This window comes from Prunus mume, linkage group LG7 (genome assembly GCF_029339155.1).
Source record: "Prunus mume cultivar Tortuosa linkage group LG7, ASM2933915v1, whole genome shotgun sequence".
NCBI classification, from domain to species: Eukaryota; Viridiplantae; Streptophyta; class Magnoliopsida; order Rosales; family Rosaceae; genus Prunus; species Prunus mume.
Window position 1 is genome coordinate 13,849,885 of NC_142704.1, and position 17,078 is coordinate 13,866,962.

Here is a 17,078-nt window from a genome sequence, read left to right on the forward strand (position 1 = left end):
TATTTGAAGCCAGAAAGCATATATATATATATATATATATATATATATTCAAATAATGTTGGTGTCGTATGAATTGACCAAGCATACTACACTTCTATTTCTTATAAGGTGTGCATTCCTTGTAAAGAATTGGAATATTGTGTGAAAATTAACCAAAATAAATACATTAATTATACAAAGTCCTTCCATTCATAAACTTTCTACAGTTCTTTCTCTTTTTTATTTATTTTTTTGTTTTTTTATAAATATAGTTTATGAAGACTTGTTTGTTTGTTGGGCCTGGTCATTTAACCAGTTTCCCAATTTAATATTTATTTAGGTGACATCACTAGTTACCATGATTTAAGGTTTTGGAACAGAAAATAATCTACTCCTGCTACATGTCCAAGAAGTTCTTATTCATCAAACAATCCCTGGCTCTAACACATTTGCAGGTTTTTTTGTTTGTTTTTTTGTTGTTATTTTGGGTGTAGATGGGATTTTGCAGATCCCTTTCATTCAGAAAGCTCCAACGAAACGAAAGGGAGCTAGCCTCAGTTTTTGGAGCCCAAAGTTATGATTGAGGTAAATCAAACTCGACATTGTCTTCATCAACTGGAAGCACCAGATTTTTGATAACGCTTCTAATAAAAGCATTTAGCAGCATGAATGCTTCCGTTGAAGCCGTCCCAAACGAGCCTGTAGTTGCCGATCCCCAAGAGCTTTTGTTTCTGGCATATATATTTTTCATAATGTTCGCAGTGGCTTTTGCACAGGTAGTAGGATGAACATGAATATATAACAATCAAAGCAATTATAAGACTAGGTAGTTTGATGAGGAAAAGGGGGCAATAGACAGACTTTTAGAGTTTAGGGTAGACCAATACATTCTCTGTCATATATATTTATCTTACAAATCATTCTTCTACTTGCTCATGCAATGCAATTATCGCAACGAAATGCTACATAATAATAGGCCGCAGAAGAATATACTAAAATCACTCGAAAAGAACAACGTAACTCTGAATACCAATTGGACACAACCCCAGGATCAAATCTCACTTGTTCCCCCTGAAATACATGTATACTTTCTGCACAAACCAAAGAGGAAAAAGACAATCAGATATATACCAAGGATAAATACCATGTAAACAATGACTTCATTCTAACTAGGCCCCAAAATAAAATTAAAAATCATTCATAATAAAGAAATTCCAATCTTTGAAAAGGCGATACGGTGAAAGTGAATGATAAATTGTGTTTCTTGTGTTAACTAGATAATTAATAAATAATCTATTTCCATTTACTATATCTCATCCAAATCATATAAATTATAACTTGCAAGTATCAGTTTAATACAGGAAAGTTATTTGCTTTTCACTCATTATTACCCTCAGGTGATCTCAGCAACCATTTTGTTGTGGCAGAGATCAAGGGAAATAATAAGTATCAATTTAGCTTAAAATAATTGCCTGATTCCAAGTTTCCAACTACAGACTAAATTTGGTGGAGGCAAAATATCAGGGCCAAACCACTTTCAAGGAACAATCACTGTGGTCTACAGCTCCATAAACTAAGAGTAGTTTCCAAATCTACAGATTACTTTAGTGCATCTCTTTGTGAGCCACCAAAAGCATTTCCTATACATCTAAAGACTAAAATTTGAAAGTGCATATTGAAAACAAGGCAAACTCTGTATCTCACCTGAAGTACCCAAAAGCTTAGAAGGGTTTCTAAGCAAAACAAGGCAAACCCAGTTAAGTAGAATATCTGCACAAAGAAAATAAAAAGAAAGCAAAATAATATTAGTAATCTTATAATATTATAACCCAAACATTCAAGCAATTTGGTAATCAGAAATCCAATTCATGATGAATATATCCTTACCAACTAATATACCTTTTTTCCTTTTTCTGGACAAACAAATATACCTTCACTGTTCTGTCTTAACTCTTAAGAGTCTTTCTACACGTAAGTAAGACGCACAAGGGATGTGTCCCACATTAAAAGCACACATATTCTTTTACCAAACTTGTTACAGTACCTTGTCAATGCACAGCACAAATTTATGACTATCCAGCTATGCTAAGCAAACAAAGGTTTTACAACAATCTGATATTCTGAATTCTTTGCATAGCATTGAGAAATTTGAAAATGGAATCTTTTTGAAGTGAGTTAAAGTTCATTGTACGTATCACGCTTGTTTTTATCTTTTCTCCAAGTTTAGATCATCAGAGAAGGCAGTTACTGTTTCATTTGTTAAGAGTATTTTGGGGAAGAAGACACATTAATTTGGAGTCAAAAGTGAAGACATGCCAAAGATACGAAAGCAGGTTTAAGTTTTGACTTCCACAAAAAACCAGCAGGCATCTTTGTATTTCTTTCTCGACCTACTTCTTGACCTACTTCATTATTTAGATCATGCTTGTTCTTCTTCTTTTTTTTCCTGATTAAATGTAGTCCAAATTCTTCATAAAAGTTTGCTGTTTCGTATCTTGAATGTATTATAAACAGCTCTACGTATGTATTATGTAACAAGCTTTTAACTAATATTGTCTACTCTGTTCCTTAAACTTTAGAAGTTGTAATAAAAACTAAACACACAAGGATGATGGGCATGAAAATAAAAGAAACACTATATTTCCAACAACATTCTTCTAAGAACATAATTCATCATAAAATCTGTTATTTATTAATACTCTGCAGAGAGTTATAAAATCAAATGAACAAAAAATAACAGGAGAAAACACACACACACTTCTCAGGGCAACTCAGCCTCTAGCAGGCATTATACAAATTCACAAGCACACACTTTTGAAGCTGATGAAAGACAGATACAGGCATGTTTACAAACTTACCCCTACCACCACATGGTCTGAGAAGACATCAATTGCCGGAAGAATGCCCCTGTATTTTTTGTGAAATAAAAACCAAAAAAGTAGGAAACAGCATCAATATAAAGGAAGAAAATATACTGGTTCAGTTAAACAGCATGAAAAGAATTATATTCAATGAAACAACTCTATGTAATTTAGTAAGAAAAAGAAACTTGTTAATAACTTAAAATCCACCAGAAATTGAACTGTTGTAACTTCTCTCCAGGTTTGCCATTCCACCAAGGTAAAAATTCAAAAATATATATTTAGTTAAATATGAAAATGGTTACAAACAAATTTCAAATGACAAACTGCAGAAGTTACTTTCTTCCCTTACTTCAAATCAATCAACATTACAACAACAGGAAATGAAATTTGAAAGGAAGTATACATTAGCAAATGTACCTATGCATAAGTTATTAGTTTTACACTTCCAATTGCTAAACATGTGTTTAATGCAGCAGCTAATGAGCCAAAAAATTTCCTTTTATGGATGGCTTGTCAAAATGTACTTTGACTTGGTGGTAAGTTCCATGCTAAATTTTCATTTGCCAACCATCTTACTATAGAAACTTATACTCAAGAAACAAAGAAACAAAGAAACAAACAAAAAATTAAAGGGAAGAACTTACGTCAATGATCTCCCATTAAAGACAATTGGAGGAGCTATTGCCGCAAAAATGCAAAACCCAATATGGAGCTGCCTCATGAAATTGATTACAAATCAGATCAATAAGCTAAGCAGTGAGTATTCAAAAGGATACAGTATCAGTACATACCATGTAGAACAGGAAAAACCAACCAAACTTAAAGGCACTATCTGTCCTGCAAATTGGAAAAAATACCCCTCAACAATCAATACAAGCAGTGAAGACACAGATAATTTTGTGAGACATGCAAATGCTTATTCTTTTATATCTGGTTATTAGCTTGTCTTAGCTATGCCTATGATCCATGATATTTCCGACAAATATTTCTATGTACTGCCAAAAGTTCTATGCTACAAGCAGCTTCTCTGTGAGCTCCAGATGAACTACAAATCCTATATTTATCTAGAAACTAGAAACGAATCCCTCTTTAAATATTTACCTCATTGCACGATAGAGAGGCCTGTACCACAGAACATATGAAAGAGGGCATCCAAGTAGAGCATAGATCGTTGCAAGCAAAAATATTTTAACACCTGCAGTTTATGAACATCATCAGAAGCTCTAATTAGCATCATAGACAAAGAGCTAATCCTACATATAATCTACAAATAATGAAACATCACTCTGTAAAGCTTACCTCCGCCTCTAATCCAACAAACAATAATAGCAATTGCGTTAAAAGATAGGCAAAGAACTATGCCTGCAAAAACAATATTATTAAGTATTAGACGGGCATATCATCCTGCTATTTGCATGCATTACCAAAATAAATTTCAAAAACAAAAAACAAGGCATAATATATTGCTATATAACATTACTTTGAGTAGGGTGGGATGGTCCGGATTGGATCGGTTTCACCTCAAAACCATGGCCAAACCAATTACAATATAATGGTTTGGTTCGGTTCGGCTTTGACAAAATTCATGAAGGAAACCAAACCAATTTAAGACGGTTTGGGCCTAAGCCCAATTCTCTTTTCTTTTGCATTTTTTCAACATTGTTAACCCAATTACAACCCCACAAATTCACAACTTGCTCCATACTTAAATCATTTTCTAGAGTACGAAACCATCCTAAAGCTCAACATGCCATAAAACTTTAAATTTCATAACTAATCTTAATTCAAATATCCATATATAGTTATTGCCTAATTAGAGTATTACACATGTAAAATAAAATATAAATAAATGAATACACACTTAAATGGTTTGGTTTGGTATAGGTCGGTTTACAAAAGGTCAAAACCAAACCATATATGGTCCGTTTGGGTTTTTAAACCGTTTGACTTTTTCTTGGTCAAAACTTAACCAAACTGGTAATTACGGTTTGGATTAGCCAGTATCATCGGCTCGGCCGGATTGACGCCCACCCCTAACTATGAGGTCCTTAACAATGAAAACATGCTAGCATAACCAAAAATGAGGGCGTGTCCTGGTACAAAATGGCCCATTTCCCTCTCAACAAGACAAGTCCTAAATTTTACCAGACTATCTGAAATAGTTTTCCACATTCATAATGTCCTAAGTTAATCTCCACTGATTTTTTAAATAACTTTTCATCATCTCTACTGAAAATAATTCTAATATACTTTTGTTATATATAATTCCAATGAAAACAAAAAAAATATCCTTCTAAAAAGTAAGAATATACATTAATAACCTTCTTTATTAATAATAACTTAAATAATTCATTCAGTTAACAAATTTGGAGCTGTCTCTTCATATATCGTTTTTTGACTCTATTAAAATATAATTATTTGAAGAAAAGAGTTGCAAATATAATTTGCATTTTCTATTTACAATTTAACTTTAGATCAGAATTATATAATTAGGTCAAAAAATTTCCAACAAATAAATTATTCTTGAGATTTTCCTTTATTTTGATCAAATAAAATGTGATAATCAGTCTTCCAACACAAAAAAAAAGTGTGCTCTTTGGATCAGAAGGATATGTATTTCTCGGCACGACACGTAGAAACTGATGGCAGAAAAGACATGTAGAAAAAATTTAATGCTACATCCATTTGATCAATCAGTTTCCATTTTTCTGAATAAAAAACGTGTTATTGAGATAAAAATGGAAATAGCAAAGCTTATCCATTCAAAGAACCCAAAAGGCTGGTTATGAACAGCAACCATATGGGCACACCGAAAGAAGGCAACCTTAACACTTGGAAATAACACAAGTAAAACTGCATAGCAACACATTTGAATAATAAACTTCCATTACCTAGCCAACTTGCAAAAGCCAGATATTGTAGCCTTTGAGCATGTACTGGTATTTCATTAGCTATATCATGGTGAATAATTGGAAAAAATGGAGGCCAATTTCTATCATCAGCGGGGACACCAGCTGATTCACAAAGTAGAAGGAAAAAGTAATTAGTCATAATTTAAGAAAAGCCAACAAAAACCAAATTACTAATAGTTTAGGCTGCATATTCATAGTGCTTACCTTTTGCAACAGAATCTTCTCTCCGTTTAATATCCTGTAAAGTTAAATGTAAATACAAACACTATTAAAAACAAAATATAGGAACACATTAAGCAGCACACTTGAGAGATACTAAGGAATAGCACAAATGAGATATTATTACAGGAAACATTTCAGATATGTGAGCAATTTATAGATTCATAATGCAATAAACTCCAGTTTAAAAGATTTACAATAAAGGCAGACCTATAGATAAGTAATCACTCATAAAATTTATACAATTAACCTTTTCTCTCCTCTTGAGATCTGCTTCCCAAGTTGCAAGCTCTTTTGCCTTTTGCTTAGAATCCTGTAGATATCATACTGAACAATACGTAACCAAGCTAAATAAGTAGAGAAAATAGTATAGGAAAAAGAAACTACATTACATTCATTGTATCCAATGGTATATCGACTGTTGCATCATGCTTCTGCCCAAAACCCAGAGGTTCAGATGCCAATGGTGGAACACGTGACTTTGACTTGGGAGCACCAGCACCATTCTGCAAAGTTCTCAAATTATGGCACATTTAGAACATTACTATAGGGAAAAGAAAAATACATATCAACTAAGCTTTTTACTAGTCTTGATAAGCATGCCTTAACCATGAAGCCATATGGCTTAAAATCCGAAAGTGATTTTGTATGGTATCCTAGAAAATTCAAATTGCACCACGCACATGTAGTGGCAACATGACTTTAACTTCACTTATTTGCATCTAAAAGCAGCCTGACAATCAAATAGCTTATGCACAAAGACATGGAATAGGATTTATAACTTCTAAAATGCAAATGCACAAAGAACTGAGACTTCATAAAGATGCGAGTGAAGCACAAAGCATTGCATTAGCAACCCTCACCATTCCAATTAACCTTTTGGAAGCAAGTTAAACAACTCCAATTCACCATTAATACATCATGTTGCATCACTGAAATGGTCAACCATCATGGTTTCATAATGTTTAGCAGAGGTTTAAAATCGAATTACATATATAAAAAATCTAGATAGCTTGAACTCTATACACATTAATGAGAAACGCTCTTTAAACTCTCAGAATATGTACAAATCCATGATTCTTGAAGACTAACATGTTGATATTAAGGTGGGGAGATTGGCGGTCAATAATAAAAATCATAACTAGGTTATTAAATAAATACATTATGGGAAAAATGCAAAAGATTAAATAGACTAAAACAGTAGAATGAGAAGTCCAGAACAATGTAAAAGGACAACATTTCGTAAAAGGGGGAAGGGGACTCAGTGATCGACAATTTTCAAAGAAAAGAAAAAAACAAGAGCATAAAATAAAAAATACTCTTTAACTGAAAATTAATTAACTTACTGCCTGAAAGTGTTAGAAAGCTTCAAAACCAAACATCAATCGCTAAGCTGTACATTATACCTCTCTTCCAAATTGACCAGGACATTGTATAATTTTTAATTTTAATGAATATGTTGAGAAATGTATCCCAAATTCACCTTCTTCTTTTTTTCCGCAAAGCTGACTTTGAAGTGAATGAGGTATAACTTTTCAACTTCTGATTAAATTTTCAATGTTTATTCAAATTAACAGAAGTAAAAACCTAACTCATTTAAGATTTCTTAAGCATTTTAACTCGAAAAAATGTCTTCTTTTTCTAAGTTGATTTTCAACATATTAAATTTACTCTAAGCTAATGACTCTTGCATAGCGAGCATTGGCTCTGTTTCTACTGTCATTGAGAGATTAAGACTGCAAATCCACATGTTATTTCAAATTCTCAACTCAATTTTATAGGTTACATATAATTGTTTCCAAATTTTTTATAAAAAATAAAAACATTCGCTTTAGTGTCGGAATATTGAAAACCTAGGGTTCAGATCCAGATCCGAAAAAAACCCAACATCCAGGAATTCAAATTACAACTGAAATAGAGGGCAGATCTAAACAGGAAGAAGAAGAAGAAGAAGAAAACAGTTTAAAATGGAGAAAGAGAAAAGGTGTTGGCTGTAATTACCGAAAAGGGATTGACCTCGACCTCGACCACTTCTTCGTCAAATGGGTTGGGGTCGTGGTGCCGATTCATCGTTAGATCCCCAAATTTTGCAGAAAATTTAGAGAGAGAGATAGAGAGAGAGAGAGAGAAAGCGGGTGTGGCAATCTCTCTGTTGTGTAATGTGTCACACTACACTCCCACTTTATTATCCGCAATACTGGCTTATTTGCAACGCCTACGCGGGATAACAATTGGAATGAAGTTCGGTTTTCAGTATCCACCCCTAAGATTTTGAATTTTACTTTTGCTGCCATCTCCAAAACTAAAATTTTCGCCCTATAAAATACAACTATTCATGTATTACCCAAACTCAAACAGTTTTTTCCCTTAAGAATGATTCAACTCTTAAGATTTTTTTGTGTTTAATTTTTCTTAAGTTAATTTTCATTTATACCATCATGATTTTCTTTTATGAATATTTTAACCAAAAAAATTTCAAAATTTGAAAACAAAAGAAGAAGATAGAAGATAAAATTAAGACTTAGTTATTGATATGCCCCCTATGCCTTGTTTTTGTGTCCTACGTTCCCCTTTTTCGTCATTTCCTCACATAAATTGTTATCTTTGCTTATGCGGTAGCCACATGGTAGAAAAACGTGGGTATATTTGTCAGCAACAACATTTCAAGCACTTTGGTTATATATCCGCAAAAGTTGACCATATTTCCCTAATTTTGCCCTATGTCGCTAATTCAATGCCCTAGGAATTGAAGGTTGGCATCAATTGACGACGAGGGGAGCAAATTTGGGTCTTCTGCTATTGAAGTTACGCATGTTTAATTGGTTGATATTGAAGGTGTGCTAGTTCGAAGAATAGATGGAGATTGGAAAAGGAAGGCATCAGTGTCATTATGGAAAGTTGGCAAGGATTCAAACTTCATGGACTAATTCTAACCCAGGAAGGAGGATTCAAACTTCACGGACTAATTCTAACCCAGGAAGGAGATTTAGTCTGTCCGAAGTCGAAGGTAGGAAGGAGTCCTAAAATAAGATGCTTCATGCTTGGTTGTTTGACAGCAAGAAATGATAAATCTTGTGTGGATCAATGCAGGGAAGATGGTAGAAAGGATTTGTTTTTTGGGAGTGGTTTGCTCCTAAAATTTGTGAACATTCAAATATGGTGATACTTGGGTTGCTTAGAAAGATAGATAGATTGGAAAAGGAAAATGCAAAAAATCGAGAAAAATAAAGAAAAATATGTGTAGTTGTGTTGTTTTTCTTGTTTATGTTTGTTGTGATGAAGCATGTTTGAATAACGAAATGTGTTTTAGAAGGTTTGTTTAGTGAAGTTTGTCATATAACTTCTCAGCCTTGTAATTCAGTGTTGATGATGTTATGAAGTGGTGTAAATTGGTGTAACTTCTCTGCTAGCATTTGCTGAACCAAAATAGGCAAAACAAAGATTACACTTATCCATTAAGAACACAAATTAAGTTCCAAAACAAACTAAACATGTGTACAAACCATTAATTTCCAAAACAAAGTGTGTACATGAAGTTCCAAGACAACATAAAACATATCTTGCAAAATACGATTTATAAGTTCCAAAACACATTGCAAGTGCAAAAACATAGATTCCATATTGCAAGTTCAAAAACACAGATTGCATCTTCCATCTTCATTAAGATATCTTCTAACTTCAAGGGTCATACTGCTAGCTAGTGATGTCTAGGATGTTGCCCAGAAAACCTATATTGTTACTCATAATAGTTCTCGTTTGTTTCAACTTTGAAGACAATCCGTGACCACATGTCAAAATGGTGAGCCCATGAATGTGTCCCATGAGAAATTACATGTTATGTGGCAGCAAAATTGATTGTATACACCCAAGTGAACTTACCAATCCAAGTAATGTGGCTCGACGCCAGAAAGAAATTGAAGTTGATCCAATCTTGGTGTTCTTCACAAAGTCAACTACTTGCCTATGCCTCCCATAGTCATCATTCCTAGCCTTGTTCCTCAAGGCTCCTTAAGCCGTAGTCAGCTACAATTCTGCGTTCAAAGTCGCAAAAAGCAACATGAAAACTATGTCGCCTTCGACAAGACTGAAAACCTTCTAAGCAAGCAACCTAGTTCTCTACTCCCTATGGCTCATCAGGTCCCCCTAAATATAGTACTCGACAATGTACTGTTTGATCAATGCATTATTAGGATATGGCAGAAGTTCAAGGCTTTTGGGCAAATGGGTCTTCGGATTTCGTGGTCCGTATCGCTACCAAGCCAGAATCGGCTCAAAATCTCGATTTGCCCCAGAGGTGTAGTTGAGGGATCTGGGAAGCCTGCTACGAAGACATGGATGGAATTTTGGGGAGAGTGAAGGGCATTTTGGTAAATCGAGGATGATGGAGAAGGAGAAGAAAGAAGATTGGAAAGGAAGAAGAGAGAAAGAGTGAGCACACACAGGAGAGTGAAGGCTAAGAAAAGAGTGGGAACATAGCACACTTAAAAAAAATTATTATTCTAATTAATTAATTAAACATATTTACATTATTTAGTTCATATGGAAACATATGGGTGAGTCTACGTAGCAACACAAATCGCTACATCATTATTTAAATGAGAACATGATGGTCAAACTAACATAGGTATGAAAGTGATACGAAAATAAACGTTATGTATGCGATTGAGACAAAAAAAACTTGATGTATCGAAAGCTGAAACTCAGTAAACTTCAACGTAGTAAAATGAAAATTACTAGTTCTTATTTTTCTCCTTGGAATACCTCGCAACCATGAATCTACTACTCCTAATTTTTTATATAGAGAAATTCTATTACTCCTGAAATTTTTTGGGTTTAATTACTGGTTTCCCTAAACTCGAATATTGGTCTTAATTTACTGTTTTGATTTATCTATTATTCTTTGTTTTTAATTACAATATTGTCCACGAAGGCAACGATATATCCCTATTGCATGTTGTGTGTTACAAAATTTTATTAGAATGGAAGCATTTCGTGACAGGATGTTTGAAGAGTTTCAATTATGGCAACACCAAATATAGATATGTCTTCAGGAAACATTGCACAGATTGCAACCCCTAGAGATAAGATTGCAGCAGATTTGTGGCGTGATTTTACCTAAGGCTCTTAATTATATTTTTTTTGTTTTTGTAATATTTTGTCCAGAGATTTGTATGACTATGAATACCGTTTTTTAGCTAGTCTTTAATGTGATAATTTGGAGGAACACATAGATCATAGAATTGTGTTTTGGTTACTTGTTACTATTTTTTCTTATCAAATTTTATCTAGTTGAGTTTAGGAAAATATGTTTGGTTCATTAAATGCATAATAGAAAATGAGGCTTTGTTATTATTTATATATATATATATATATATAATTTATAAATTATATATATATATATATGCATGAAAATATTATGTCAAAAACAAAATTTAAAATCGTCAAGCTGAAGGCATACTCACTGATTTTATCATTTTCACGAATTATTGGCAGACGTATTTTCATTATTTTTGTTCTTTGAAACTGTTTTTTAAACTAACTACCAAATTCTTGAATTTCCAAAATGCATTTCCATTTTCTCATTTTTGTTTTCTAAAAATGTCATGCGAAAATGATTTCCAAAAATATTACCAGGATGAGGCCAAAAATAAATGTCAAGTTCCACTTATCCTATTGGATACGCTTCTGTTCTTCAAACTGAAATTGTAGCAATGCATTTGTATTACAAATGTTTAATTACGAAAGCAGATTTTCGGGTTTTAATTGAAATCTAAGACATCGATATTATTCTTAAGAGGTAAAGGATATCTGAAGGCTTCGTTTTCAAAGGTAGAATTTTTCCTTGCGTCTGTTTTTTCAAGGGCACCTTTTTTTAATTTTCCCTCTACTGTGGCACTTATTTTGAGTCTACTTTGTTTAATAAATAATAATTTAAAAAAACAAAAAGGGTACACTTGCTTTTGATTTTTTTTTAATGTAAATTATAACTATGGCTTCATGTGTGAGCGAGCTCCCTTCATTTTCGCTGTGAAGGAAACATGAATAAGTTTAAAATGACTCCCAACTTTGAAGGAGACACAAATAAGCTAATATAACCCAAAAAATCATCTCCCTCCAAATTGACCAAAGTACAGCGTGCTCATTCAACCCGTCATCCAATGAAAGCCAAATTTCAAAACTTTTAGCCAAGGAACATTAACCATCTGCCTCGACAGGCCTTTTGCTTTTCCGCGACCTATTGCGCTTCTTACGACTCCTCAAAGTAGCATCTCCATCCTTCCTTTCCTGCATGAAACTTCAGAATATTAAAAGACACACAAAGCAAGAGAAAGTGATCATGTCTTATCTCTTCCCCAAAAGATCAGAAAATGTTTCTATCCATGCTTCAATTGAAATTGAATTTCCAGGTGATTCTACATTGTAGTTTAGAGCTTTGTAAACTAATGTGAGATATCAATCAGTTTCATCATGGGCCACATGTACTAAAAGTTAAAGGCATGCAATTTTCATGAAGGATAGTGAGACATCGAAACAATATTTGCAAGCTCACCTGTACTGAATGAAGATCTGTGTTTTTCAAAGTCTTTTTCTTCTTACACGAAAGGGGGTTTGGACCCTGCAAGGTGGAAGAAAAAGAATAAAGTCATAAACATTGAAACAGCATCTTAAGGAACCATTTTCTAACAGTATTAGCGTATGCATCGACAACATATTAATCCCAATCAATTTCTATTTAATTTCACCCAAACTTGAAAAAAATAACATATGTCAACACACTGAACATCAGCTAAATGATTACATTCCCAGAAACATCTGGCTTGCAAATGATTTTGATTTCAACATTGTCCATTACAAAAGAGCTATCAAAATAAATTTGAATACAGAACAAGAAATGAATAACTAATCACTGAATAAGGAAACTACAGGCTGTACGATTAAACAGTTCTTATTTTATCTTAGTTCTTTAACACTACTCACTTTTGTAGCATTCATTAGAGTCTAGTCCCCCATCTAAGAAAATATATATGCATAGAAAGTGAGGAAGATAGAATTGGGTGAACATTGTAGACTTGCATGGTAATCAGCAAAATTGGCTTCTAACTACGATCATACATTATTATCTTCCTTCAAGTATCAGGTGCATGAATAAGATTGCATTCAAATTTTATGTAGATCCGGCGAAGCATCTTCCTAGTGAAAAATAATTTTTTCATGCGATTACTTGCATAATATGATATCTTGATATAAATATCTCATTTTTGCCTTGTTTAACTACATAAGACGGGCATTATGTAGTTAAACAAGCCAAAACTGGGATACATATCTTGGTAAGCAAAATGGGGAATAGAGTTGAAACATATACACATCATAAAGAATGGTGTAATAGAAATAAATCATATTAATGTCAATCCATGATGCACCTAAACCAAGGCCTATCCATGTATACTAAAAATTCTAAGAGTTTTCATAATCCATATAAACACAACAGATGTCCTTCCAACATTCTACTTCATATTATGTGCAGTCCATATCAAAAAAGTTAGATGGGGTGAACTCTAACACCTTACATAAGATCAAGTATAAGCAGACATATAGAAGGAGAGAAAAAAAAATGTATGTAATAAATATACAGGAAAATGAAAGAAATGAGTTTGGTAATACCTTTGCCTTCTTTCTCTTAAACTGAACTTTATCCTTCAAACCCAATCCTTTCCTAGCAGTGTGCTTCTTTGCTACAGCCTGCACTTCCAAGTTCTGATCTCCAAAACCATCTTCATCAGAGCGATCCTTTTCTTGATGAGAAGTCGACATATTATTTGTCCCCTTTGTCAACATCTTATATTCCAAGTCAGTCATATGCAAGCGTTGTTCTTCAGAAGTTTTGACAAATTGCCGTTGGGCGGAAGATGGGGACTCAAGAAAAAGAGCGGTTCTCAGAGCATAAATAGCAGGGACACCTGGTATCTGCAAGTGAAAAAATGTCTCCATGGATACATGCTTAAGGATATACAATATGACAAATGTAATACGCATCAAACCAGATTGCTTAGCAAACGCAAAGATGCCATTTATGAGGGTAAATGTGAGAGCAACAACTGATATACCGTGGAAAAAGTAACACCAACAACGACAACTGCCAAAATAATGGTAAGAAATAAAGTGAGTCAATAACCTTGAGAATTTTCTCACGAAGATCGGCATGCTGAGTAGCAACAAAGAAGTGCTCGGGATTATTCTGCCCAATAATATCCATGATGCAATCATCAGCACTCATGGCTCTCTCATGATCGCACCTGAGAAATAAACATAGTTCCATGTAAGAAACAATGAAATAATATCCAAAGAAAGAAAAAGAGAGGCATACCTTGCAGTAATGAGGCTTTCTGCAGCTTCAAGAGCCTGAGAATGGGAAGGAACATTCCTTAGATCTTGCTTTTTCAACTCACTGATAGCGCATTTGGTGGTGAAAAGCATGACAGGGGCACCCAGGATATTAGAGAGGGCCTTGTCAGCAGGCGTAATGCGATTGACGACGAGGTGATGCACAAAATTCACATCACATAGCACCTTGTACGGCTGTCTCAACCCATAGCATGCTGTGTAGAACCGCACTATCTTCCTGTGCCTCCTCTGCTTTTTCACTCTCATAATTCTACCCTACTGCAGCAGAGATAATCCTTTCAGTCTTAAACTTTATAAACAAAACAGATTAAAGAAAAAGCAAATGATGCATATGCTGCATCCTCACAAAAGTAAAACCAATCAACTGAAAGAAACAGAGTCTCACAAAGCTATATATATAATCCAATTTAATTAAGTAAGGTATATAATACAATTTCCTCCCAACCGGATTCCAAACTAAATATATTTGTCTACAGTATGTCAAGAATGAATGTACAGTAAAGACAATGTTTGATATGCACTACCAGTGGTGGATCCAGGAATTTTTAGCGTCAGGGGCGAAATGTGGAAGTGCAAAGCATTTAGTTTGAAGAGAAAGATCTTAAATATTAATTAACAAAACGATGATTCATAGTGAAGCACAAAAAGGTCCATACCATACAATCTCAATGACCAAACTCAAACTTGAAATGACTAATGAACATCAAATCGAAAACCGAAAATAACGTAAGTAAAACTCAAAATTGCAACAATCAATCAACTAACCACACATGAACACCAAATCAGACTGGTCCAATTATAATAATGAAAAGAACAGAAATTTTGATCCTTGGAACAAAGAACTGTAGAAATTAGAAGGCCCAAAGAAGAATAAAGAAATGAATTGCAGAAAGATCACTAAAGAGAGCAAAGGGACTGACCTTTAAACAGCAAAGAGACAACGATTATTATTAGAGGACGTATTTTCTGCTGTTGCTGCTGTCAAAGTTTCTTCAGTTAGTTTCACCAATTCGGTCGTATGTATTTGTACAAGACAAAATGGAGAGAGAGAGAGAGAGAGAGAGAGAGAGAGAGAGAGAGAATTCCGTCGGATTGGGTGAAGGTTGGGTAGGATTAGGGGTTGGGGATTTAGGGTGTGTTTGGTAGGCCTCACTATATGGGATTAGGTTAAATAACTCCTGAAAACCATGTTTGGTAACAAAGGGGGACAACTTAAATAAGATTATATAGCCAACAGTACCAAAAAAAACCCTCACTCGCTGGCCCAATACAACGATGCTGAAATACGGCTCGCAAAATAGCGAGCTCGCAGAACAGCGAGGCTGAAACCAGCACCGTCTGGGAGAAAATCAACCACCACCAAGTCGACTAACCACCACCATCAATTCGACTAACCACCACCATCAATTCAAACCCAATGGAACCACACAGTGGCGGTCTCCCCTAAAAAAATAAATTATTTGTTTTCATATGAAGATGGAACCATAAACACAAAAACTCAATTCCTAGTAGATCCAAACCAGAGAAAAAGAGAGAAACGTGAGAAAAAAAACTTGGAGAAACGAAGGGAAAAAAACAAGAGAAAGCCAAGAGATAGGAAGAAGAAGAGAGAAAAGGAAGAAAATTAAGATGATTTTGTTGATGAATCCCTACCACCTTTCCAACTTCGTTTGCTCCTTCTTTTGTATCTTGCGGCTCAGGCTGTTTTTGGTCCCAAGCTTTAGTTGGGCTCCAGTGACCTTGTTCTGCTTTTCATGCCTTCTCAAGTATATCTAAAGAGAGAGAGGGAGATAGGGGAAACGGCACGAAAGAAATAAAATATGAAAAAGGAAAGGGAAGAGAGAGGGAGAGAAAAGTGAACTTGGAAGAAGAAAAGGGGGAAAAAAGAAGGGAGTTAAAACACTCAAAATGAGGTTGAAATTATAAAAAAACCCAAGTATTATTTAAATATATAAACACATCCAAAATTCATCATTACACACACTCAAAACTTATTTATAAACACACCCAAAAAAGTTAACTTTGGGGTTAATTTTGGGTGTGTTTCTATGTTTAAATAGTGCTTGGGTTTTTTTATAAATACATGTCTAGGATTGAGTTTATTTATAAATTTGTAAAAAAAGAAAGGTAAAAAGAGAGAAGAAAGAAGGAGAAAGGCAGAGCCAGAGAGAGAGAGGAAGACAGATGGGAAAGAAAGGCAGAGCCAGGGAGAGAGAGGAAGGAAGAGGAAAGAACGAGATAATGGTTTTTTTATTTTTTAGTCAAAAATTAATTTTTTAAATAATTTTTATAATAAAAAATTCACACATCAACCCCAATTAAATATCCCTAATTAAATTTAAATATTTTTTAAGTGAAAATATTCAATTAAATTTAAATATTACAATAATTATTTTTTAGTCCAACACAGCACCAAACATAGGTCTTCATTATTTTTACAATCCAGCTTCTTAGTTCGACGTAGCACCAAACATAGGTCAGTACTTAATCCAGCTTAGTTCAATCCAAGACAGTCCCAAGATTTAGTCCAGTCCATGACACTCTGCCGTACCAAACGACCCCTTAGGGTTTGAAGGTTGAATTGAGTGTTAAAACTCATTTGGGGCAGCAGTGGAACGACGTCGTGATGGACGTCGAGGAAATTTTATAAAAAGTCGGTAATTTATAAATCCTAAACCCTAGACCACTTGCTCCTTTGTGG

General features: G+C 34.2%; 2 protein-coding genes across 6 annotated transcripts; both read right to left on the minus strand.

Moving 5' to 3' along the window:
- Positions 1-809: 809 nt before the first annotated feature.
- Positions 810-8,173, minus strand: SCAMP5 (SCAMP family protein). The gene is made up of 12 exons (XM_008239908.2): positions 7,976-8,173; positions 6,367-6,480; positions 6,225-6,287; positions 5,960-5,993; positions 5,735-5,857; positions 4,143-4,205; positions 3,945-4,038; positions 3,635-3,680; positions 3,488-3,555; positions 2,838-2,886; positions 1,684-1,749; positions 810-1,070 (listed from the first exon to the last, which is right to left on the minus strand). Exons 1-12 carry the CDS (start codon positions 8,042-8,044, stop codon positions 1,038-1,040), a joined length of 822 nt encoding a protein of 273 aa, XP_008238130.1. The 5' UTR covers positions 8,045-8,173; the 3' UTR covers positions 810-1,037.
- A 3,731-nt stretch (positions 8,174-11,904) lies between these two features.
- MEE21 (PIN domain-like family protein) lies at positions 11,905-16,180 on the minus strand. Of its 5 annotated transcripts, none has more exons than XM_016795830.2 (7): positions 16,034-16,180; positions 15,298-15,352; positions 14,340-14,635; positions 14,148-14,268; positions 13,637-13,939; positions 12,525-12,590; positions 11,905-12,259 (listed from the first exon to the last, which is right to left on the minus strand). In XM_016795830.2, the coding sequence occupies exons 3-7, from the start codon at positions 14,621-14,623 to the stop codon at positions 12,170-12,172; spliced, it is 864 nt and encodes a 287-aa protein (XP_016651316.2). In that variant the 5' UTR covers positions 14,624-14,635; positions 15,298-15,352; positions 16,034-16,180; the 3' UTR covers positions 11,905-12,169. The 5 variants fall into 5 exon arrangements, with proteins under 5 accessions (XP_016651316.2, XP_016651315.2, XP_088897755.1 ...); XM_016795829.2 differs by having other exon boundaries at positions 16,031-16,176; XM_089041629.1 differs by having other exon boundaries at positions 15,298-15,355; positions 16,031-16,176.
- Between the last annotated feature and the right edge of the window lie 898 nt (positions 16,181-17,078).

What these genes read in the sequence shown, in the direction of transcription:
- MEE21 (XM_016795830.2), bottom strand. Translation starts at nt 14,623, where the DNA reads ATGAGAGTGAAAAAGCAGAGGAGGCACAGGAAGATAGTGCGGTTCTAC. An exon ending in TTCGTGAGAAAATTCTCAAG is followed by an intron (nt 13,940 to 14,147) that starts GTTATTGACTCA and finishes TTTCACTTGCAG; the next exon opens with ATACCAGGTGTCCCTGCTAT. An exon ending in CAGATCTTCATTCAGTACAG is followed by an intron (nt 12,260 to 12,524) that starts GTGAGCTTGCAA and finishes AGTTTCATGCAG; the next exon opens with GAAAGGAAGGATGGAGATGC.
- SCAMP5 (XM_008239908.2), bottom strand. Translation starts at nt 8,044, where the DNA reads ATGAATCGGCACCACGACCCCAACCCATTTGACGAAGAAGTGGTCGAG. An exon ending in TTTAATGGGAGATCATTGAC is followed by an intron (nt 2,887 to 3,487) that starts GTAAGTTCTTCC and finishes CAAAAAATACAG; the next exon opens with GGGCATTCTTCCGGCAATTG. An exon ending in CAGACCATGTGGTGGTAGGG is followed by an intron (nt 1,750 to 2,837) that starts GTAAGTTTGTAA and finishes TTCTTTGTGCAG; the next exon opens with ATATTCTACTTAACTGGGTT.